Source organism: Scomber scombrus, chromosome 14 (genome assembly GCF_963691925.1).
Source record: "Scomber scombrus chromosome 14, fScoSco1.1, whole genome shotgun sequence".
Lineage (NCBI taxonomy): Eukaryota > Metazoa > Chordata > Actinopteri > Scombriformes > Scombridae > Scomber > Scomber scombrus.
Window position 1 is genome coordinate 7,217,180 of NC_084983.1, and position 23,774 is coordinate 7,240,953.

The window sequence follows — 23,774 nt, forward strand, 5'->3', positions numbered from 1 at the left end:
CGAGAGCAGATGTTTTAAAAGGGGACACTCCGGGTCACCGACGAGAGGACGGGAGCACGGGAAAACTTACTAAGGTTCCTGCTCTTTTGTACGTCTCTTTGAAAGGCACCAGATGTTGCTTTATTTGTTTTTTTTCTTTTGGAGGAGTTCTTAATCTGTTTCCAGGGTAACGACATCTGTGCCGTGTTGTTTTTAGTTCATTTCATTCTCGAGTTGCATCAATTAGGGAAGTAGTGAGTTACTCCAGAGACATTTTTAAAGCATGAATGTATGTTTTTGTCTACATGTGTTACTTGTAAATATAAATTCTTATATAATTTTCAATGCACATTTTAAGGAATAAAAGTCTGATCTGTAACAATATAAACATTGCCTTTATTAACAAAATATTTCACCATACATACAGATTGCATGTTAAATAGCAGTATCAGTTTGCAGTTGTAGTTCTGTTGAATGAAAGAAAGAAATGGCCTGAAGAAGAAAGGTTGAACGTCAGCTGTTCAGATGTTTTTTTCCTGATTAGTAATGAAATGACACGAGAGCACACTTGACAGATATTTGGAATGAAAGGCAGGAATGTTGAACTACATCAACTCGTTATTGTCCGTCTTACCTTGAAATCACAAAAAAAGGCAATAGTTTGACATCAATCAATAGCTCGTAGAAAGCCAGACACCTACAGTACTTATTTTAACACGTCAGTCAACAAAGACGATACAACGCTACAGTGCAGTTACAGTATATATGTCTCCATTGGAATGTACTAAAACATTGGCACACTCCTGTGTTTTAGCCCTTGAAATTAGTCAGAGGTGGTACACTGTACACAATGGCAACTGAGGGGAGATCACCAAGCAGTGAGGCAAGTGCTCAACAACGACAACAACGACAACAACATGGTTCGACACCAATGAAGCACACCAATCAGAAAATCTAAAAACATCAGTGCAATGTGGTTTCATTTGTGTAGTGATGGCTCTCAGGTGACCGAAAATACCTTAGTTCTTTTTTTTCCCACATATATTTTGACACTCCAAACAAGACTCTGCTCGTCTGATTTAATTCAAGGATGCATCTTTCTTGGTGATTTAACAGCTCTCACCACGCACTCCTGAGGCGGAGCAACAAGTGCTTTAAGGACCGAGTCTGTGGGAAAGTAGCGCTTCACTATGAGCACTATCAATTGCAAATGATATCATCATCATTAGTGTTTCCTGCTTCATCCTTTAAAGATTATCTCTATCTTTATGGGTTCAACAGTCGTGTTTGCTCGGACAAGTGTTGGATCATTAGTAATTAATTAAAACGAGTCCTTAATACAACACATTTTAGTCGTTTTCCCGAAATGAAACCGTTAATCTCGGCTAAGTCAGTGACTTCAGCAGCATATGAAGGGACTGACTGCATTAACAGGCCAAATGAGAGCCTCGGGATCCCAGCTGAGACTTTGTGATGGAGGGTGGAGGGGGGGATGTCAGCTGGACTCCTAAGGCAAGTGACATTCATGTACAAAGCAATAGTGCTTTATGTTATGTAAGCCACTACATGCATGTGTACCAGGATGAGGAATTTTTTAAAGTTTGACGCCAGCTAATCTGCTTACAGTTATTCATCAATTGGCTCAAGACAAAGCAGCTGAGAATACTCTGCAGACGTCGTGTTTCTATGAAGGGTACGATCAGTTTCCCACTTCCTGAGCTTTTGTCTTAAGATATGTTTGTGTGCAAAGGACTGGGAGCAGCACCGCAGGTGTGTTTCGCTGACTTACTGCTTCTCATGTCTCGGGTCTGCGTGACTGACTCAAATCTTTCTCTTCATCTAGTGGTCACAAAAAACGCCTTTCTCTGGCTCAAAGCTGCAGGGGTCACAGGATTCATGTGCAACCCCTGTGGCTGTGAGAGATGACTCATGCAATATGCAGCATTTCTTTCTTTTTTCCCCCTTTTCTTATTATATTTGTTGCATGAGAGGCTCTGTTGTTCTTGGGGATATAGCAGACTACTGTGTGCCTCTGTATACATTTTTTGTTGTGGAGGATTTAGTGCAGCAACACCTGCAAACACTGGCACTTAGTTAAAGGCAGCAGCTTAGTAGAAAACTCTGCTATACAAAGGTATTTTACTCTCTTATTTTGTGTCGTCTATGAGCAATAACAGTTTTATAACAGCTACTTTCTACAGGTGAAGCCTGTGATGAGGATCGTGAGTATGAATTCATTTAAAAAAGGGTCACAAGCAAAAAAATAACCACAGATGCTGACTACTTCTATTGTACCTTTCTAGGTCCACAAGCACAGATCTAGCCTCACAAAGTTTTTTTGTTTTTTGTTGATCTTTTACATTCTCAAAAAAGATAAGGTGTTGCAAATAAATAAATAATTAAACAGTGGCACTGATTATTGACAGTAAAAAACAGCAGGAGTGTTTTAAGGTTGTAACAGGGTGGATTCAGAATGATAAATAGCATTTCAGAATGTAGCAAAGTTTGGATCCTATTCACAGTCCTACAAATCCAGTTAGCTTCAACAGTAAAAAAAAAACAAACCCAAACAAACTCCTTCACAATACAAAAGTTACATAAGACTCTCCATTCAACATTTCACTGCTTGACCCCTGATACTTGGCACGATTCATAAATAAATGTCCACATTCAAGGCGTGTCTGACATCATCTTCACATATCATACCCTTGTTCTTGTAAACATTAGAAACCTCGGTGGACATAAAATTCAACAACAGAACTGACATGTAAGACTCTGTCACGGCTCTCTATAGCAGAGGGTCGATGGTCATGTGGATCTGGTCTCTGTTGCGTCTGCTGCCGTTGGAGCTGAGGTACAGATCCTCCCGGCGGCACAGGAAGTGCTGGGCCAGGATCTTGCTGAAGGTGTTCCTGAAGTCCTGGATGCGGTAAGCGTAGATGATGGGGTTGACCACGGAGTTGGCGTGCGACAGAATGATGGCCACGTACATGACAACTTCCGGCCTCTCCAGCTCATGGTAAAACAGCTTGAGGCAGTTGAGGATGTGGACGGGCAGCCAGCACACAGCGAACAGTCCCACGATAATGGAGAGGGATTTGGCGGCCCGGATCTCCCGCTGCAGCAGCCCGTGGTGATGGCTGTCCCCGTTGCCCACACACTTGAGCTCAATCTGTCTCAGCTGCTTCCTGGCCACGGTGAAGATCTTCAGATAGATACCCAACATGATGAGCAGCGGTAGCAGCACGCACACAAAGAAATTAAAGTAGACCATATAGTGCATGTCCACCACACTCTCAAAGTAGCATTGGAGTTTACAGCTCCGTAACAAGTCTCCGCTCCTCGGCCCCTCCGTGAGGCTAGTGTTTGTAGTGTTGTCTGCATCGGAGCTGTTGTTGCAGCCAAAGTGCTTCAAGTTCCAGCCAAAGAAGGGGATCAGGCCGATGACAAAGGACAGGATCCACAAAATAGCGATGATCTCTCTGGCTTTCTTTCCCGTCATCAACTCCTTGTACCTGGAGGAAACACAGCAGAGGTTACTTTCTATTTATTTAAAGTATCTATTTAAAGTATTCCCAAGTTGGCAGTTTTAGGACATGTGCTACTCTGAAAATAGGAGACTCTAGAGACTGAGTACAGGCCAGCTGTGACGGATAAAACATGTGACAACAGACTGCAAACATGACTTTATTTCTTGTCTTTTCTGTGATCTTATAGTTTATTTTAACTATTTTATGTTGTGTATATTCGCCCATGTACTTCTCATGCCTGTGTCTTCATTTCATTTTCTTTCAAAAGTCTCAAAATCACAACAAAACTTGAGGCTAGCAGAGAGGTCTGGTTAGTAAGACTTAAATGTTGATCTTGGTTTGCGTCCTTGGCTTCAGACCTGCAGTCTGTTGGTGCAGCCTTACTGACATATCACATCCTTCCCACATGGCTCCTTCTCTGCTCCAGGATGCACATCAGACTAACGACGAGGAATAAGGCGGACAATTAAGATGATGGAGAGTGACTGTGAATTGCTGTGGTTTGGCGCATTCAAGTGCTGTAGGGAACATTGTCTTTAAAGTATTTTTTTCTTTTACATAGTCAGAACAGAAGAGCTTACAACACTAACACAAGCATCCACTCCTCAGAATTTCAGAAGATTTCTTGTGAAGATGCAGCATTGCTTGTTAACCACAATAAACATCCAGATGACAGACCTGACATGTCGGAGCTTCACGTTAGTGCCTGAATGCACCACACACAGCAGCATAGAGTGTTTGCTCACGACTGGCTTGAGCGCACAACCATCTTTGTCTGGACTTTAATTATTCCAGTGTATCCTCTGTGTTCAGTGGAAACGACACCCTTTAATTCAAGAGAAATTTTAACAGTTGCAAAACATGAAAATATGAGGAAAAAGTAATTACAAGTAAATCACTAAAGAGAATTTCCACTTTTAAGAGAGTGGTGTAATAAGTTGCAAAATGAAAATGTTGCGGCTGCGGTCTCTTGACAGTGTCTCACATGGTGCTTTGTTTAAATTTGTACAGCGTGCATACTGTGTGTATTTTATTTTACACGCCTCAGTTGAGGTATGAGGGTGAATCAGTCTTTGCGGTACTTTCATTTACTGTAAGCGGGAGAGAACAGTGACAAAGTTAGCAACTGAAAGCTTCCATCCGCCAAAATACAATTCACTTGTTCTCACCCTTGTACTGTTTTGAAACAGATACTGTTGCACTAGTTCCTTTTCATGTTTTACACCTCATGGATGGGTGAAGGGTTGAGCCTCAACTTCATAAACTTTACACTGACTCCACATGTCACCCATAGAGCTGCGGCTTCACTGAAAGCCTCGGCGCAGCAGGTGCAACAGAGGCTGTAAGTCGAGATGCAGGGATGACTCACACTAGTGCTGTCCTGACTGTCCCCATCATATGAACCGTGCTCAAAGCACAACGAGCAGTTTCCTTACAGTTATTCAGACGAGCGACTGCATGGTTATGACTCACACACACACACACACACATGAGTCAGCCTGTGCCTGAAGTGCCACAAGTATTTAATCTGACCACTGTAGCTGAACTGCACATTCACACTATATCAAAACTTTAAATGGCAATTTATAATAACAATCCACTGTGAGTCATCATTAAAACATCAGTGAATTACAGGAGAGTCGTCAGTGAATGATTTATAAGTAAGTTCTTATATTAATCTGTTGTGTCATTTACAAGCCATTAGCTAAATTACTGTTAATTAATCATATTATAAATGACAAAATGGATCTATTATTCTGTAATTAAAAACCACAAATCACTTCATTGTGTCTCATTACTAAGCATTTTTTAATGGATAGTCAAATATTTTAAAGGATGAGTTCACACTTTTAAAAAAAAACTCGGCCCACACACACCAGGGCTTCAGGACACACACCAGACAGTCTGACCCAACCTAATCATCTCAAAACAAAAAGAAAATTCTATCAAATTTTGGACCGAAACCACCAAATCACAATGTAATAATAATTCTATTTGATCCTAAACAGAGTGTACACGGTGGCAGAATACCTGACCACAATGACTGATAGAAAACTAAGAAACATGCTGACATTGTTGAGACTGAGTGGACGCAGCCTGACCACACAAACCGGCCGTCACGGGCAGAACAGACGACGCAGGCTGTGTTTGCTTTGTCATAAAAAAAACAGATTGAGACAGAATCTCACTTCCTCTTATACTGGGAGAAATACGGAATTAACGGTTTGTGAGAGATTTTATTTTTTTTAAAACCCCCAAAAACCCATATATATTCTGAGTTTACTCCTCATCCTGACCCTCAAAAACTGCCCTATCTGTGTGGAGAGAAGTCCATGTGCAGTAATGGAAAATAGACTATACACTTTTCCTTTCTGATGATGTAAAGTGTTGCGTATACACTGATGAATTGACGCCTGAGTGGTTCAAGCCTCAGTTGTATTTCTCTTTTCTGACTCCAGTGACGACACAGTGAGACCCGATGAGCTGCATCACCTTGTCTGTGCTGTTTCACTTCAGCTGTATTTTTAGCACAGCATGTACTCACATCCCATTTCAAAACGTTGATCAATCAATTCATAAACAAATAGAGGCAGAAACAATTTCCCCTCATCTGTAGCTTAGATTTATGACACATTATTGACCAGAATCACTTGTTAATCTGTAGTAACACATCCTGTATAAATAATATGATTGATTATCGATTGTTGACTCATTGTTTCTCAGAAATATAGCTCTAATTGTTTAAGTAGACCTAATTATAAATTTGAACCTCATTTCAACCAGACGTGCATGTGTGTTGATATTAAAACGGCACACTTCCAACTGACTGCGGTTATCCTCTGTTACCATACGCAGCAGTGCCACTCATATCTGAGTTTTTGACTCATTTTGTAAGTGGTGGCAGGAAGTGGTCGCACAGGCAATAGTTTTTATAAGGATGAAAATCTTTGTTGATTTTGGCCTCTCCGAGTGATTTTTCTATCGATAAAACTATAAAATGAAGCCAGCGTCATGCTTTGAAGAGGCTGCAAGATATGAAAGTGAAGATTGTGAGGAAATGGCTTCAAACGACAGCAAATATCTGACTTGATTGCAAACACTTCCTGTCTGTGTCTTTTTACAGATGAACAGTTTGTTTGTAAATGAAAGTCATGTTACTGGAGACGACGCAACTTTTTAATTATTAGCTCAGCCTACGTGCATTATAAGAATCATAACAAACTTAAAAACAGTCAATTATTCATCGGTGGTGTGCGAGCTCCGCCTATGAACCTGTGTCCCCCCCCCCTCCCTGCAGGGAGGAGAGCGGGTCTCCCAGCGGACCATGAATAATACACCACTCTGACCACACAGGGAGGAGAGGACACAATGACCTACACACCTCACGCCTCCACATCTCCCCCGTATTTCTCCATCCTCTTCTTCCTCTCTGTCTGTCAGTCTAACATGCAGCAGGGTACATTTCCTGCAATATGCTGTGCATTTCCCAGGGGTCCCGCACATCCCCCCTCACTCTCTTTTTCTCTCTTTGGAGGCAGAGAACGGCCGGCCGGCCGGCTGAATGGATTAGTTCTGGCATGACGACAGCACGCTGGCATCTATCTTTGTTTTGCTTTCTTCTCTCTTTTTTTCACCCTGCTCTGTTCTTTATACATCACTTCTCGTCTCTCTTCGGCTGTGCTTCCGCCTGGGGCCATAGACCTCTGCCAGGCCACACACACACACACACACACACACACACACACACACACACACACACACACACACACACACACACACACACACACACACACACACACACACACACACACACACACACACACACACACACACACACACACACACACACACACACACACACTCTCCGTTTAAATGCCTGGCAGTATCCACAGCTCAGCTTCTACCCCAGTCTAACAGGTGGCCGACCGTTCACGCTGACAACATTGAGGGGATGTTTTTCTTCAGCCAGCCTGCCTGTTTTTATGCAAAATCAACTGTGCAGCATTTGCATTATGAATTGTATTTGTGAGTATGTCTCTTAGAGACAAGTTGTACAACTTGCACATGACTAGTTGAGAAAACAACCATGTAAAGCAGCCACAAATTTGCAAAGCTTTCACGCTCTTGACAAAGATTTGATGATACAAGAAATGTTTTGACAGAAGACAGAAAGGAAATTATAGATATAATATCTCTCTGTGTGTCCTGTGGTTAAACTCAACTGCTAATCCTGTGAATCTCGTTTTGTTCCAAGATGACAAAGTGTTGTTCCAGCCAAAGGACGCATGTCGGAAATCAAATACTCATCAACTGCCCGTAGGTTTGATAGGTGATTTTTTCTTCTTCGTAGAAAAGAGAGGCGGTGGTCAGCTTGGTTTTACTACAATAATACAAATCGTTACAATCTCCGACCAGTGATTTCCATGAGATTAACCCTTTAACCTCCATCACCTGCAAGTTCAATGGCGCTCTGTGCAAAACAAAACAAAAGTCCAACACCTGACAAAGACTTGATGCCGACTGAAGCGTGACTCCAGCCATGGCAATGTCATTCTGTCTGCCCTCCAGCTGGTCACCACTTTGTCCAGACTGAAATATTTCAACATCTGTTAGATGGATTGTTATGCATTTTTGTACGAACATTCATACAGTAGTCTCCAGACAATATATCCTAATGACTTTAGTAATTTCCTGAGTTTTCATTATGGCGCTAGATGAAAAATCAGGAAATTACCAAAGTTATTCCCTGTTGATCAACAAGAACATTTAGTACAATCCATACTAACCCTAAAAATCCTAGTGTAGCCTCTAAACACAGCAAGTGTTCTCAGTCATTTAAAAGTTGGTGCAGTTGGTGTTAAACATCGGATGAAACTGAAATGCTTCAACTCATATTAAATCACTGATTAGACTACCAATCCGAAAAAATTGAAAATTATAGGCCACCATACGCACATCGTTACCCAACTCCTTTATCTGACAGCTAATCTCAGGTCATTTCAGGACTCTGCATTTGTTGTGGGGAATGTATTCCTCACTGATAATCCCTCACCGTTTATATCTGAGGCATATTTCCATCTCCACCCTGTTTTCTGATCATTTTCCGTGTCGGACAAATCAAAAAATCTTGATCAGTTATACTTCAAGTTTGCGTCACGTTTCCTAATTTTCTATTTACATCAAGAGTGATTTGGGGAGTGCCAGGATGGTTAAACGGTCAACACTGTACCACACCCACTTTAACTGTCCATGAAATGAGGAAGCTGAAAGCAGCCAGAGGCGAGATGATGCTCACCACGTTAGAGCAGACAATGCTTCCAGGTCCGGGACGTGCCTGAACAGATGAACTCAAACAGGACAAAACAACTCGAGGGTCTTTTTGTTCTGAGAAATGTGAAGAGGGAACTCGGAGGGCTTGAGGAGAGCGATGAGGGGGCGAGCCGCTCTGATATCTCCTGGGGTTTAAAACATCTGGCTCTGGTCTTTCACTTCCACTAAAAACAGCTGTGAAAACACTTTTATCTAAGACTGAATCGTGGCCCCAAAGGCCTGCAGACTGGCCAAACTCACCCATGCACCAACACACGACATACATGAGTGCGAGTTCACACACACCAGCCATCGATGTGGACATGTAACATGAGCTGGGTATTGACACACACATTTTATTATCACGTGTGTGTGTGTGTTGTGGGAGTGGTGAGGTTGAGCCCTTGGCATTTAGAGGAAACTATATAATGTCATGTTGAAACTTCTTACAGAGAACGTTACGAGCGTGTTTAAAGAAAATAAAAGTCAATGTTTATTGAAGGTAGTAGGAGGGTGCCGTTTTTTTTGTCATAAGTCAAAAAATAGAAGCACAAATGGGGAATTTTATAAGCCACTTGGTTGGTAGCAGACCATCCCACACTCAAAACTGTCAAACTGTCCTTTCTTGCCAGAGTTTGAAGCTAATGGAAATGACAGCACATCAACCAGCTTAGCAACAGCCCCACGGCGCAAAAAACAGCCCCCAAAACCACAAGCAGAGTCAAGTGTAGGAAACTGTAGCAACTGTTTCCTCCCTTAAAAAAAAAACAAAAAAACGACAACTCTCTCTGACATGGAGAAATGCCAGAAACAACAGCAGCGGCAACAACACCTGGACACAGACAATTCCTATCTGATAAGAGAGGTTGTATTCTTCAGTATGCGGACATGTGTCTCTGCTGCTCTGCTGATCTGCTTGTTTGTGTTTCCTCAGGCTCACTGTGACACGCTCAGAGGATGCTCGGTGGATCTCTGTGGATCTTTTAAAACTGTAAGTAATTCAAGTACTTACATGCAGGTTTCTTGTGCATCTGCAGCTGGAATACCTAAAGTCACCTGCTAATGTAAAGTGGCATCACCTGAATCCTTCAGCTTATAGAATCAAGATTATAAATCAGTCACCTCAATCATTAATCATGTGCCGCAGTCAGATGTAAACCATGTTCAGAGAGGTATTATCTGTTTATCATTATGAGTTTAGATATTAACCACAACTGTTTTTACACAAGGTGGATAAGCTCTGCGGGAAACTGATTCATAATATCACAGAGCTGATACTGATCTCCCACCTTCTGAATTCAAATGATTTCAATAGGGGACACGCGTCAACAGTTAGGGGACTTACACATATGTGTATTTGAGAAATGTTTTTTTTCTTTTATGCATACGATTTAAAAGTTGGTCAGTATTTTTCTGCTTATTTAGTACCTGCATTAGTTAAGTTATTACAAGATTAAAGCCACATTTCCAGCAGAGAGAAGACTGGTTGGTTGCCAAAGTGGAGTCCAAGAACCAACAGGGGTCCCTGCCAGAGGTCAAAGAGTTCCCCTGAAATGAGGATTTTAATTCACTGATTTAACTCATTAGAAGAAAGCCAAATGAGAGGCGGTTTAAGAGGTGTTTCACCGTCTACACAGTCATCTTCACGCCTACAGCACTAATTTGTTATATGGAATTTCCTAGGGAAAAACCTCTAACAGCTTTCAACGGCAGAAAAAGATTGCACATTACTTCCACATCAGATATTAAACAAAAAACCAAAGAAATCTCACCTCAGAGGAATTTTGACGGCCAGATATCTATCTATAGCAATTGCTAGAAGACTGAAGATGGAGCTCTGGGTCAGCACCAGCACAAAACAGGCCAGGAAGAGACATCCATAGAAGTCCAAGTGTATGCCAACGCTGATGGTTATGGCGAAGGGGATGGCGAGGCAACCGACCAGAATATCAGCCACAGCCAATGACACCAAAAAATAATTGGTGGCGTTCTGCAAAGTGGTGTTGATCGCGACAGCCCAGCAAACCAGGACGTTGCCGGATATGGACAGAACAGCAATTACTACTTCAATCACGATGTACAACCTATTCATCTCAGCAAGAGTGTGACGGGGGACCGAAATCTGCAGGCTGTTCACAGAGAAGAAGGTCACTCACACACACACACACAACCGCACAGCTCCTAGTCCCGATGGAGTAAAGAAGTCTTTTCGCTGTAATCCAGGAATATTCCACAAGTGTGAGCAGCAGAAGCAGCCATCTGTGTGGGGGAGAAAATGATCTGATTTAACAAAAAGCTAGAAGACAAAAACAGTAATTTAATACTTCTGCATCACAAAGTTGAGTAAATCTGTAATAACTGCTTATTACTGAATTCATCCCCCCGCCTGCTGTGTAAATCTAACTATTCTAAAACAGACAAAGTATGTGGAGATGGCTTCAGCTCACCTTATTGAACCCGTACATTGTCTGTGGATGTTTTCACACAAACAGCGTCCGATCCGTGGAGCGTTTGTGCGGCATCTGTCACACAACTTCTCCCCACAGCAGTTTTGAAGTAGGGCGAGAAACGCGAGAAAAAGAAAAAAAGGGGGGGGGGGGGTTGACTCTCAATTCAGAGAGAGGCCACGCCCCAAATACACACACACACACACACGCACACACTCTCTCTCTCTATCTCTCCCGCTCTCTCTCTCACACACGCACATACACGCGCTCACACGCGATTATACATGTAGCGCCATAAAAGGTGGAATCCCTAACGCGTCAGGTCCGCAGTGCGTTATTACGCGCCAATTAAACAGCATCCAAATACGCCTCCACGTGCTCTCCCGTTTAATGTCAACGCTGTCTTGTGTGTACAGCACACACACACACACACGCACGCACACGCACGCCGGCACTGCTAAACAAACACTCGGGTGCATCTGGTTTCAATCAGTCAGAAATCGGAGTTTTGCCCCCGCACAAAGCCACGCCGAACTGGGTTTAGTCATGTTTTTAAAGTGTTTGCGAATTATTGTTTAGCTTCCTTTCCTGTCTGACGCAAAGTCAGTGAGTAACGTAATGAAATAATCATTTTAAATAGAAGAAAAGGCGTGTAATAATATAAGATTTGTGTTAGAATTGGTGATGAGTAACTGTCCACATGATTAAGCAGTGTTCAGCCTCATCATCAAACAGACCCTGTAAAGTTTGCCCTCTACTTATTCTGGTCTTTGTTTCATTCAGTGTTTAAATATTTCAATCCATTTTTAAAATGAGCTGCCAAAAGTGAATTCTATCCTAAAAGGTGTGTGAGTGTGTGAAAAGCAGGCAACCCTTTTCCACTCAATGTTCCCACATAACCCAATGTTTTACAACCCTGGCACGGTGCTTTTAATGGGCACAGTGGAAAAGCAGTTCAACCTTAACTGGAGCAAGACAAGAATCTATTTAAAACACACTCAGCTACACTGAGAGGCTGCTGAGAGCGCGCGCACACACACACACACACACACACAGCTTCACTGAACAACTGCGCATCTTTGTGCCAAAACTGTTACACGAAGAAAACATGAAAGAAAACTTAATAATCCTTTATTAAGCAATGTTCATCCAACAGGTCTTCAAATCTGACATCCGTGAATAGAAAACTGCAGACATTTCTGTGCACGTTCTCACCTCTCGGGATGCATTTCTTGTAAATAAATAAATAACACTTTTATCTTTCAAAACATAAGGGCATCTGCAAATGGAGGTGTGTTGTGCCTCATAAAATAGTAAAAGTTATTCTCTCCTTGATAATTTAACATGGCATGCGAAATATAGATATCTGTTTTGCAAAGCAGCTGCAGTACCATAGTTGTCGAGAGTCTCGATGGGAGGGAAATGGCACAGGAGGACACTGTACGATGGTTGGATTCGGTCGATCCTTAGAGATCAACCTCTTCTCATTAAAAAATATTTCTATTTCTGTCGGTTTTTTGTGTCTCGTCCCAGATGGCAGCGAGGGTTCTTCTAAACTCTACTACACATTTGAAGTGGGAAAATATAAAAACTTCAGTTCAACTCAAACCTGTCACTCCAGCTTGTTTTAACAGTAAGCGCTCAGCACGACAAGTGATCGATTCTTTTGAGCAATGTTTCAATACATTTGGGCCAAAACTGACCAAAAAGTGGAATTCACTCTGGTTCACTGCATGTTCTTCAGTCACACTGCGCACACAGACGGAACGTTACACTTCTAACCATGCATAGATAGTCTTGTATAGATGTGTGTTTTGGCAGAAAATTTGGCACGCGTTCAAAGAACGACACAAAAGGTCAGAACATTTTCCAACAGAGCATTTGATTCACAAACAACACCGATAATTAGCAAATAACCTTTAGAAAAAGTGTTGGAAGCACAGAGTGACATGGGAGCTAAGTGCACAAACATCTGAAAAATGTGTGTTTGGAAAAATATCTTTCATTTCAATAAATTATATCATTTTTGTCATTTTATCTTCAAAAGAAAGTCTTTCAAAGTCAATACCAAGGGATGAATAAAACTGAACTCTGTTGTGCTACGTGCCGCTAAAAGGCTTGAATAGTATTCTGCACCTTAATATCACCTGCTGTCACTTGTCTGTGAATCAGATGCTCCAATGACGCTTTCAGCTGGTAAAAATGAAAATGGACAATGTTCTCACTGAGTGCAGTGTTGTTGAGTTTGGACCACGACACTGGCTGTGGTGTTCTGGTCAGTGAGAAAAAAGAAAACAGTAGCTCCATTACTGTTTGAAATCTCTCCCTCAGTTGTGTCTCTAGTGTCAAACAGTGAGCGGGAGAAGGTCAAAGTTGAGACGTTCGGTCTGTCTGGAGGGTGAATGTAGTGCTGACAGGTGGTGGCAGAAAAGTGCTGCAGTGCCTCCGATCTTCATCATCGGTCTCCTCCTCCCCCCGCTGGTCAGGTCTCGAAGTACTTGTAGATCTGAGAGACGTACTGCATGACGCTCTGCCAGTCGGGCCTGTCGGTCTTCATCAGCTCCTCCATGTCCTGTTTGTACAGTCACAGAGAGACAGTTTAATTTAATGTTTGTAAAACGTTTTAGCTTTATGAACAAGTTAAACTGAAGTAATCAGCTGAAACCAAAGTTCTGCTCTTTAATTCTGTTTTTTATACAAATAGTTGACTCATTCTGCAAGGATCACTACACGTGATCATAAATAGAGAGAATTATTATTATTCATTTGCTCTTGATTAAGAAAAAGTATTCAACAAATGCCATGATTGTGAATGTTTTAGGATTGAACACAGAACAAATATGCAACATCTTCACATTTGATCAAGTCAGACGCACAGACACAAACCAAAACCACATCATCCTTTGCATTCTTCATGGTTCATTGAATTACATTTGTGCTCTGATCTACAGGATTTGGAGACTCCACTAATTTCAAGACTGTGATCCAGCTGTGTGAAACTGCAGGGAGATGCAGGGAGACAAATCCCGACTGACAGCGATGAGTCAGAGGGTGAACCGGGCTTTCACACGACTCCATGTCGAACCACATCTCCTCTCTGAGCTGCAGCTTAGTATCTGGTTAAGGCAGCACATGACCTGAGAGTAGAACACAGTCAATAGACTAGAAAGAGGCAGCCAGTTGCAGTCTGATTGCTGTGATTTATTTGTTTATAGTATTTTTAGGTCACTGACATGGGAATAAGTATTAAATCTGGCGGGCACAAGCATGTAATGGAGATTTAATTAGATAAATAGATGTGAACTCTGGTCTCAGGGAAACATTTAAACCTCCTAAATCAATTCCTTGCAGAGGTCCTGCTGGTTCTTCCAGATTTAGAGAAAATGATCCATTAGGACTCATTTGTGTATTTTCAAAAATCAACTTATCTTCAGTTGGACTTTTAAAAGGAAATACCCTGAAACTAGAAGCTGTCATCAGAGAGAGAGAGAGAGTAAAAAGTCATGCATAGCAATCAGCAATCCCTTCAAACATGTTTGAAATCAGAAGTTGCAGCTGGAGTGGCACCAGTACAAACAGCACAACAATCTGGACCATATATATTTAATTTGTGCCAGCAGCGAGACAGCAGCAGGTTATTCCTCTATATAGTTGTTAATCTGTTTTCCCTGGAAATTGTGTATGAGAGGGATTAACTCGACCTGGTCAGCGTTAAACTGTTTAGTGTCCACACTGTAACTGGCAGTGATATGTGTGTGTTTGTATGAGAATGAAGAAAATACAGCGAGTACACTGAAAATAAGGACATAAAGGAAGTGTGTGTGTGTGGTCTATCATAGGCTACTTTTGGGGGCAAATTTTAGACCAGCTTGTCCAATTGCAGAGTAAAGTCATGTCAAAAACTGGGAAAAAGCAGATTTTTGGGTCAGTGGTTGAGGTTAGGGTTAGGATAAGTTACCAGGAAATGTGTGTGTGATGGTGTTTTTATGAACTCCTGACATCTAGGATCTGAAGCTAAAATCACAATGATTTTGTTTGAACATTTGATGTACAAAATGCCCCCCAAAAAAATCTCAATCAGCTTCCCCGTATGAACTATGGATGCTGCTGAACACACTTTTTTCTGCCATAACAGTTGTGGTTATTTCACTGGAGAGAAAATGATTAAAATGTCTTTTTCCCAGTAGTTTAAAGTGTGAAGTGGAAGGGGCTCAGTGTTGTTTTTTGTTGTTGTTTATGTTGCTAAGCCAACATCAACCAAAACTGATCAAACTACACCCACACAGTCCTACTGATGCAGATTAGCTCAATTTTTAAGCGTCAGACCCAAAAGAGCCCTGAGTTTCAAACATGTTAAGGAGCTGCTTGGTGGAGATATCAAGGAGGTCCAGTTTGACTCATAGATCCATCCAAACAAGTAGTTTATAAAGTTTATATTGCTGAGAGAGAGTTTTACAGTTCTGGAAAGTTATCAAGTTATCTTTTCTCATTCACAGGAATGAGAGGGCCGCATTTTCCCACACAGCGATAAAGTTAGTCTGACCACAGTCTTAAACTCTTATTTATTATTTTTTCCTGAACTTTTTGTTGCTTATTTAGTTTATTTAGACTGTTTAATGTTATAGACACAAACCTGATTGATTTGAGAACAAGTTTTGAAGGGATTTAAATGAAAATCCAACATCAAACTGTTATTCTTAATGGATGGATAGTTCACTTTGGATTTACTACATGAAGCACTTTGCACAGCGTTTGTTTACATCATGACAAAACAGGTTTTTCTCAATGAGTGCTCACTAATCTTCCATTGTTGGAGCAGCTGCTTGTTATTCATCCATTTCTGAAGAAAGCTGCTAATGTTTTCACAAAACGACAAAGCTGATCTAATCAAATTGATCTGAATTATGAATTATGTTAGTTTTTCTCTTGAAGCAAAGTGTAACAGATTTCCAGCGTGCAGTCCTGGAACACAAGCTCGAGGCCATCCAGCAATAAAAGACTCAGTGTCTGATATGACAGAGATAAGCTCATGACTGTCATGTTCTAATAAAAATGGTCAGATAAAAAAGCTTCTGGGGCATCTCTGTTCTGAAGAAGTTTGACAAATCAAAGTATACTTTTTCCATTCTGTCTAACTGAAAGATCTCTCTGTGTTATAAGTTTAGGTGTGTGTCTGTGGGCTTGACTTAACTCCCTTCCAGGAACACACACCACACTTAAAACCAGGTGATTAAGGAGAGCTTGTGCAGTTGGAGATGAAGCTGTGTCCCCCAATTAGTAAAACATAGACATTTGGATCAGTGGTTAAAGATGAGGTAGAGTCATTCATTCCAGAGAAAGATTGTTGATATTTGAACTAAACACCCATATAAATACACCACTCCCTTCATGCTACTTCAGAAGCTCCTCCCCTCCAATATACATGATTGTATATTGCCACAACAGTGAGAAAATATGGTGGAATCCAGAGCGACGCATCAACTGTAGGCCTCTCTGCAGCCTCCCCACTTCTCACTGGACCTGAGTTCAGCGTCTCTGTCCACAGAAGCAGCCGTCTGTCAGCCGTAGCTCCTGCAGAGCTGAGCGACCGCGGAGGGACAAACTGTCTTCACCGGGCTGACTGACAGCAGACGTTTAATGAACCAGAACAGTTTGCGTGTCTGCATGTTTGACCAAAAGTGTATTGAACAATCATTGACTCCACCTTTAAGTAAACCCGCATGTGTGTTGTGTACGTGTCCGTGTGTGCGAGTGGCAGCTCAACTCACCAGCGAGGGTTTGATGCCAATGCTCTCGGCCGCCTGGAAAGCCAGGGTCAGATTCCGGACCTGAAGAAAAACAAACCACTGGGTGCTGAGACACTGAAACTATTCTCTGCTTGCTGTGATATGTCAGTACCACACACAGAGTTTTGGAAGCAACAATAAGCTCACAAATACATCCATGAGCCCTACAAACACCATATATGCAGCTTAAAACGTCTGTGAGCCTTGGTTTGTTTGATTGAGCATTTCAGTGTATTATATGATCTCTTATGCTTATTTGATAAGTGTCAGGCTCCACTGGGCAAAATCAGACATCTGTGAGCTTAATTAACACCCGCAGGAACTGGATCTCTGTATGTTTCTGTCACTTTTTTTTGGTAAAGGAGTGATATTTTAAAACTTAATAAATGAAATACAAACTGTCCTCTAAATGGAAATTAGCACCCAAACTCATTAAGATAATATCTTGTGCTTCTCACAATCACTTCAACCATCATATTAACTGTCAAATCATAAATTCTTAATAATTGTTTCTGCAGCTGTAGACTGGATATTTAAAGAACAAACTTTCCCAGTTTCACCTAAAATATACTGTAAGTCCATCTATAAAGTTGTTTTTCTTAAAAACATCTATGATAAAGGGTGAAGGAGGGCAGTAATGGGATTACTGGGAGGACGGATTATACTGGGAAGAGGTTGGGTGTTTGGGCCTCGGGGAAAGTCACTCAGCAAGAGTTATTAAAGCCAACACGCGTCTATTGAATTATTCAGAGAGATGGGCCACGCAATGTCTCTGTCATCAGCTTAATGTTACACATTCACACCGACAAGGCCGTGCGCACACGCCTACACTGCTAATTTGTCACATAGGATGTGTCAGGCCTGGTCTGAGGTGTTTGTCGATTGTTTTAATCTTGTAGAAAGACCTGCAGAGTAACCATATTGTTTGCAAAGTTGCCCGCTTGTTACTGTATATACCACCTGCATGTCCACACTGCAGAGCTGTCAACACCGAGCTATAGCTGCTGCTCTGCGCCCAGATCACTGACAGTATGACTACACAAATGCCACATTTATAATTCATCCTGGGGGTGTCTGGTAATGCTGCGTGGACGATATAGCAGGCTTATAAAATGTATACAGCTTCATAAAGGAAGTCTGTAATGTGCGGCTTAATGGTGGAAAAAATGACTCCTGGCAAAATAGCTTCAAAGCATTACAGGGTTTTTATTTTCCTCTTGGCAAACATTCTTCTTCAGACCTACAGTGTGTAAGCAGACTATTTTCACAGTTTACAGGTTCACTTTTTCCACAAACAACCTATTGTGGCTTTATGCGTGGTGTTTTTTTGTGGAGACACAATGTTGCACATCTAAGTAGAAAACAGGACAATAAAAGAAGCTGAGGGTGTGGTTCGTTTGCTCCATTCATTAATCAGAGAGGACATTCAGACTATACTTCTGAAGAAAAAATAAGTTTCTAAACAAATGTGTCGTCACTTTCTGAATGCGCTTGAGGTCTGAAAGATAGATCATTTTATGTGATTTCCCAGAAAAGCATCCTGTCAGAAAGTGTTGATGTAACGTTTGCAGTGTATTGTGCCATAAGCACTTTGCACAGCACATGTGAGGTAGCTCACTCCTCTGGTATGAACTGACATGAACCCACAGAATTGCTCACAAACAGATGTCAAAACTTGTGTGGGTCATGAATGAAGTGATGACTTGAACCCAAGTGAGCCAACAATTGGATAAAAGGGTCAGAGGTTACATGGGAGTTGTACCTACGTGTTTGTGTGTGTGTGTGTGTGTGTATGTGTGTGTGTGTGTGTGTGTGTGTGTATGTGTGTGTGATGCAGTCTTCCTGCAGTTTTTCTACCTTATCTTGACTGATGAGTTCCTGGTAAGGGATGTGGGCGGGCAGATATGTGTGCAGGAGGGCACAAAAAGCCAGGCCATCACTCCAACTGCTGCTGAAGTTGGTCACATCAATATTCTGTAGAGGATGCAAAAACCAAAAAAACAGCAGTCACACACAAACCAAAATCAATTACACACACTAATAATAAGCATAAAGTGCCCATAATTTCAGTGGGAGAGCTAACAGTCTCCTGGGCACATGGACAGGCAATTAAAAAAAGCCATTAAGTCACAGAACCACAGGAAACAACATGAAAATTAAAGTGTAATGCTATTATGCGGGTCACGTTTCCTTTGGCGGATGTTTGTAGGATCTTCTTAGATCCCCTTTAAGACTCTGTTGCTCCCTCTGATCTCTCCTCTGGCTGAAGAACGTGCATAGCAGCACGTCCAGTTTGTTGTGTTTTTTTGTGTGCGTGTGCGATTCACAGAGCATCGTCACCTCTGTGTTCAGCATATTCAGTCTGATAAGAGTAGAACGTTCGGAGGAAATACTTCCTCCGGGCCATTGTTGGGTGTTTGCTGGATCCCCGTTGGATAGATCAGTTATTTCCGGTGTCTCCTTCATTCATAGGCGTCACATACTTCACATACTTCTTATTATTCTTCGGTTCGTTTTTTAAAGATTTTTTTTTTTGGGGGGGGGTTGCCTTTGTTGGACAGAGGATAGTGAAGTGGCAGACAGGAGAGACAGGTACGACATGTAACAAAGGTCACTGGCTAGAACTGACGTTGCAGGTTTGTGCTTTAAACTGAACAAAATCCACAACAAAGTAACATTAATGATGAATAAATATAAAAATAAAAGGGGTGCATTACTCTCTCTCTTTACAACCTTTGATCCATTCCTTTCAGTCCAACTAAAAACACAACCCATCCTTTCTCTTTTATGCACTTTTCCCCCACAGTGTTGTTCATGGGTCTCTGCTTTAGTCCTTAGATAAGGAGTCAGTTTTTCCATGGAGTATATTTCCTGTACAATGTCCAGCCACTGTCCTGGTCTTGGGGCGACGGGGGGATGGGGAGGGTGGTCACATTTCAACCGGCTCCATGTGACGGCCTTTTTAACATGCAAGTATCAGGATTTTGAAGAGATAAATGTCCTCCTTTTGAATGATGTCACCAGGTATTAGCGCACAATGTTTAATGTTTAGCATGTTCACATCTTAGTTTTGCATGTTAGTATGCTAACAGTTATTAATTAACACTAAATGCAAAATACAGCTGTGGCTGATGCGGTCATAAAACAAAGCATTGAACATATAAAATATTTGACGCAATAAAGTTTTTGACATTTCACTTTAAAACAAAAGTGTCTAAGTGTCTTAGCTATCCCTAGAGCCACGCTGCTGCTGAGGAAACAAACTGCTAATATATTGCCCACTGTGTTTGAGCTGAAATTCTCTTTTTTCCTACATTTATTTTACCCACAGGGCGTACAGTATTCACTATGAGTGTGTGTGTGTGTGTGTGTGTGTGTGTGTGTGGTGCTGCTGTATCTGGCTGGGTGAGGCTAACAGACATACTGTAACTAAGAGATGTCATTCAACTAAAAGCAGAAAAAACAACATAAAACAGACAGAAAGTAAAATTCTATTGAAAACCTGTTCAAAAAATGAATAGAAACATGTTTTTTTTTAGTTGTTTAGGATAAAGTGCTGCATTTAATATCTTTGGGTACATCTGTGCATCTGTATACACAGCATTAGCACCAGTGAGATGTGAGAGATTGGACATGCAATCATATGTTTGTTTACTGTCTTCAGTGGCTGGCCCTGAGGACCAGAGACTTGCTGATTTTCATTGTATAATCTAATCAGGGACTGATCCATACATGTGAGGGCAGGTGAATGTAATTAACTACCTGATAGGACAGAGAAATGGCACAACTCTAGCTCCTGAGGACAAGAATTAAAAAATCACAGCTCAAAGTCACTCGCAGTAATGAATATCCCCCGAGCTCCGAGAAGTGTTGATAAATTCGTTATGTCTGATCACCTTCTCTTGTATGCTTTGGCTTTATGGAGGACGGTTCACTCAGCTTAAAGTTGGATATAGTTTCAAGATATGAGGAGAAGGAAAACAGCTGTAGGACAGGAGCAGATAGTTACATGGTTTCTGGTTGTGGAGCTGATGTAAACCTGGCTGTGTTCAGTACTGCTAACTGATATGAATATATGCCTTTAGCTTAATGTGATGTGCTACCTATTTTCACTGAATGGGTTACCATTACATATTGCACAGACATTCACGGTCACCAGAGGATGAATCCTATTCACTTTGGTGATCGCCCGATTCTTCCTCCACTAAGAAGTTTTCACTAAAACGTCTCAACAGCTGTTGGATTGCCATGAAATTTTCTACATTTATGTTCCCCAAAGGATCTAATAACTTTGGTGACTTGACCCTTACTTTTCATCAGGCGTCATTGCTGGCTCAAACTCCAAATTTGTCTAATGCTTCCCATCAGCCTCAACTGTACATAACATTCAGTGCTAGTCAGCAAATGATAGCATGCTAACACACTATACTTAAATGGCGAACATGATGCACATTACACCTGCTAAATCATGGCTGTAGATCCTGTTTAGTCATACAAGGTCATGATTGATTGATGTTAATATACAGTAAATTGTTAATTATATTAATGTGAATCATCTTCCTGAATCTGAAATAGTTAGATTTTGAATATCCCTTACAGCATGCCAGAAAGCATCATTGTACCTGAGTTGTATTCAATAAAATATGCCTGTCTCTGTGGCCGGTTGTTTCTGTTCACGTAGCATTCGTGGCCACAAAAGGATCTGAAGGAGCCGTTATTTCATCTTAATGAAGCAAAACAGGATGCATAGTCCTGCTTTCCATCAACAATTACCTCTTTAATAACCACTTTGATCAGTTTACAGAAATGTGTAACGTCGCTCTCAGACGGTAAGCAATCTCTATTCCGCATATAAAGTTTTCATTTCATTTTCATCCACAGTAGTAGTCGGATGCACAAGTCTCCTCTCCATCAGTTACTGCCTGTCTGTTATGTCTGGAGGGCAGACCTGTGCAGTCATGTCAGCACACATTCCTCTCATAACTCCCCCCTTCTCTCTCTCTCTTAGCTGGCTCAGCAGCACCACTAGTAGTCAAGTTAAGTCAAGCCGGTTTTATTTATACAGCGTCAAATCACAGCAAGTTATCTCAGGGCACTTTTCACATAGAGCAGGTCTAGACCATCCTCTTTAATTAATGCAGTAGCACTGAGTGTGTGTGATGTATGTGCACATTACCACACACACACACACACACACACACACACACACACACACACACACACACACACACACACACACACACACACACACACACACACACACACACACACACACACACACACACACACACACACACACACACACACACACACACACACACACACACACACACACACAGAGGGAGCGATCAGTTAATCAGAACCCAGAGAATCCCAAGACCAAGAGAGACAATGACTAATATGCTGATAAGAGGGGTTGCAGAGGGCAGTTTGTGTATGATGTGTGTTGGAGAGAGAGAGTGAGTGAGTGTGTGTGTGTCTGGGTGTTGGGATAGTCTGAGGAGAGCACATGTCCTAATCCAGGCCAGGACCGGTAGGTATGTTGGAGTTCAGGGTGGGAGAGAAAGAGGAGGAGGAGGGGGCGGGGGGGTTGGGGGTCGTTCAGGGTAGGAAAAGAGGGAGAGGCATGAATGCTAAAACAGCAGCGGACAACAACAGCTCTCTGGGAGCCGGCTCAGAAAAGCAAACACAGCATCAAGCGACAGGAAGCGTCTCGCTCGGCACAAAAGGCAGAGCCGTCGCTTTTTAGGGCTCAGAGAAAGAGAGTATGAGAGAGAAGCTGGGGATTGTTACAAAGAAAGGACTGAACAGAGAGGAAAAAAGAAAAGAGAGAGAACGTCAAGTTAATCTGAGAATATTTGCTTTGGCCCGCCTCCAAGCAGCAGCAGATATGATCTATGATAGCATCAATAGTTAAATTAAGGGTGAATGAAAATAACATTTAAAGCAGGCAACAAACTACACACCTACACACACACACACACACACACACACACACACACACACACACACACACACACACACACACACACACACACACACACACACACACACACACACACACACACACACACACACACACACACACACACACACACACACACACACACACACAGAGCTGTTCTTCGATAGACTAGAATGGCCCCTCACTGCAGCATTCATTTCATTGTCTGCCTTTTTAATGGTGCACACTTTGAATAAAACTGGACCGCCTATATGAATGCTCTTCATGATGTAACAATACACAGGCTAAAATATTTGCATCTACTGTAGAAACTGCCAGAAGTGGAAAACCTGGTGTGATAACTGTCTATTTTATGTTAATATAATGTTTTTACTTTTGTTTTTAGTTCACAAAACATTTGACTACATCTAACAATTATTTATTATCTGTTTTTTGAAAATGCCCATCACAATTTCCCATAGCCTGAACTGTTCAAATTTCAAACTTGTTTTGTCCAACTAAGAGTCCAAAACTTGTTCCTTATATAATTATGTAAAAAGCAAAGGCAATCAATTGTTGAGGACAATTTTTCTGCCACCTGACCAATCATTTCAGCCCTGCCTGTGACCTCATCCTCTGGAGTAACTCCTGCATTAAAGACCAAGGACATGCCACATCCTGCCTGGATGACATTTTTCTAAAACCATTTTGAAATGGTATTCACAGATGAGCTGGACCGTAGCCAGGCACTAAATACCACAGATTGTGGTACAATGTG

The 23,774-nt window shown here is 41.7% G+C and overlaps 2 protein-coding genes across 2 annotated transcripts in view; both read right to left on the bottom strand.

Annotated features, from left to right (window-relative positions):
* Positions 1 to 402: 402 nt before the first annotated feature.
* On the bottom strand, positions 403 to 11,318 carry adora2b (adenosine A2b receptor). The gene is made up of 3 exons (XM_062432916.1): positions 11,267 to 11,318; positions 10,592 to 11,078; positions 403 to 3,494 (listed from the first exon to the last, which is right to left on the bottom strand). The coding sequence occupies exons 2-3, from the start codon at positions 10,909 to 10,911 to the stop codon at positions 2,768 to 2,770; spliced, it is 1,047 nt and encodes a 348-aa protein (XP_062288900.1). The 5' UTR covers positions 10,912 to 11,078; positions 11,267 to 11,318; the 3' UTR covers positions 403 to 2,767.
* A 2,430-nt stretch (positions 11,319 to 13,748) lies between these two features.
* Positions 13,749 to 23,774, bottom strand: part of specc1 (sperm antigen with calponin homology and coiled-coil domains 1) — a 62,083-nt gene continuing 52,057 nt past the window's right edge. Inside the window, exons 13-15 of the mRNA XM_062432817.1 lie at positions 18,910 to 19,026; positions 17,035 to 17,094; positions 13,749 to 13,838 (exon numbers count right to left, since the gene is read on the bottom strand). Of these exons, the coding sequence (XP_062288801.1) occupies positions 13,749 to 13,838; positions 17,035 to 17,094; positions 18,910 to 19,026 (267 nt within the window). The remainder of the gene's footprint in view (positions 13,839 to 17,034; positions 17,095 to 18,909; positions 19,027 to 23,774) is intronic.

What these genes read in the sequence shown, in the direction of transcription:
- adora2b (XM_062432916.1), bottom strand. Translation starts at nt 10,911, where the DNA reads ATGAATAGGTTGTACATCGTGATTGAAGTAGTAATTGCTGTTCTGTCC. An exon ending in GCCGTCAAAATTCCTCTGAG is followed by an intron (nt 3,495 to 10,591) that starts GTGAGATTTCTT and finishes TGTTTCCTCCAG; the next exon opens with GTACAAGGAGTTGATGACGG.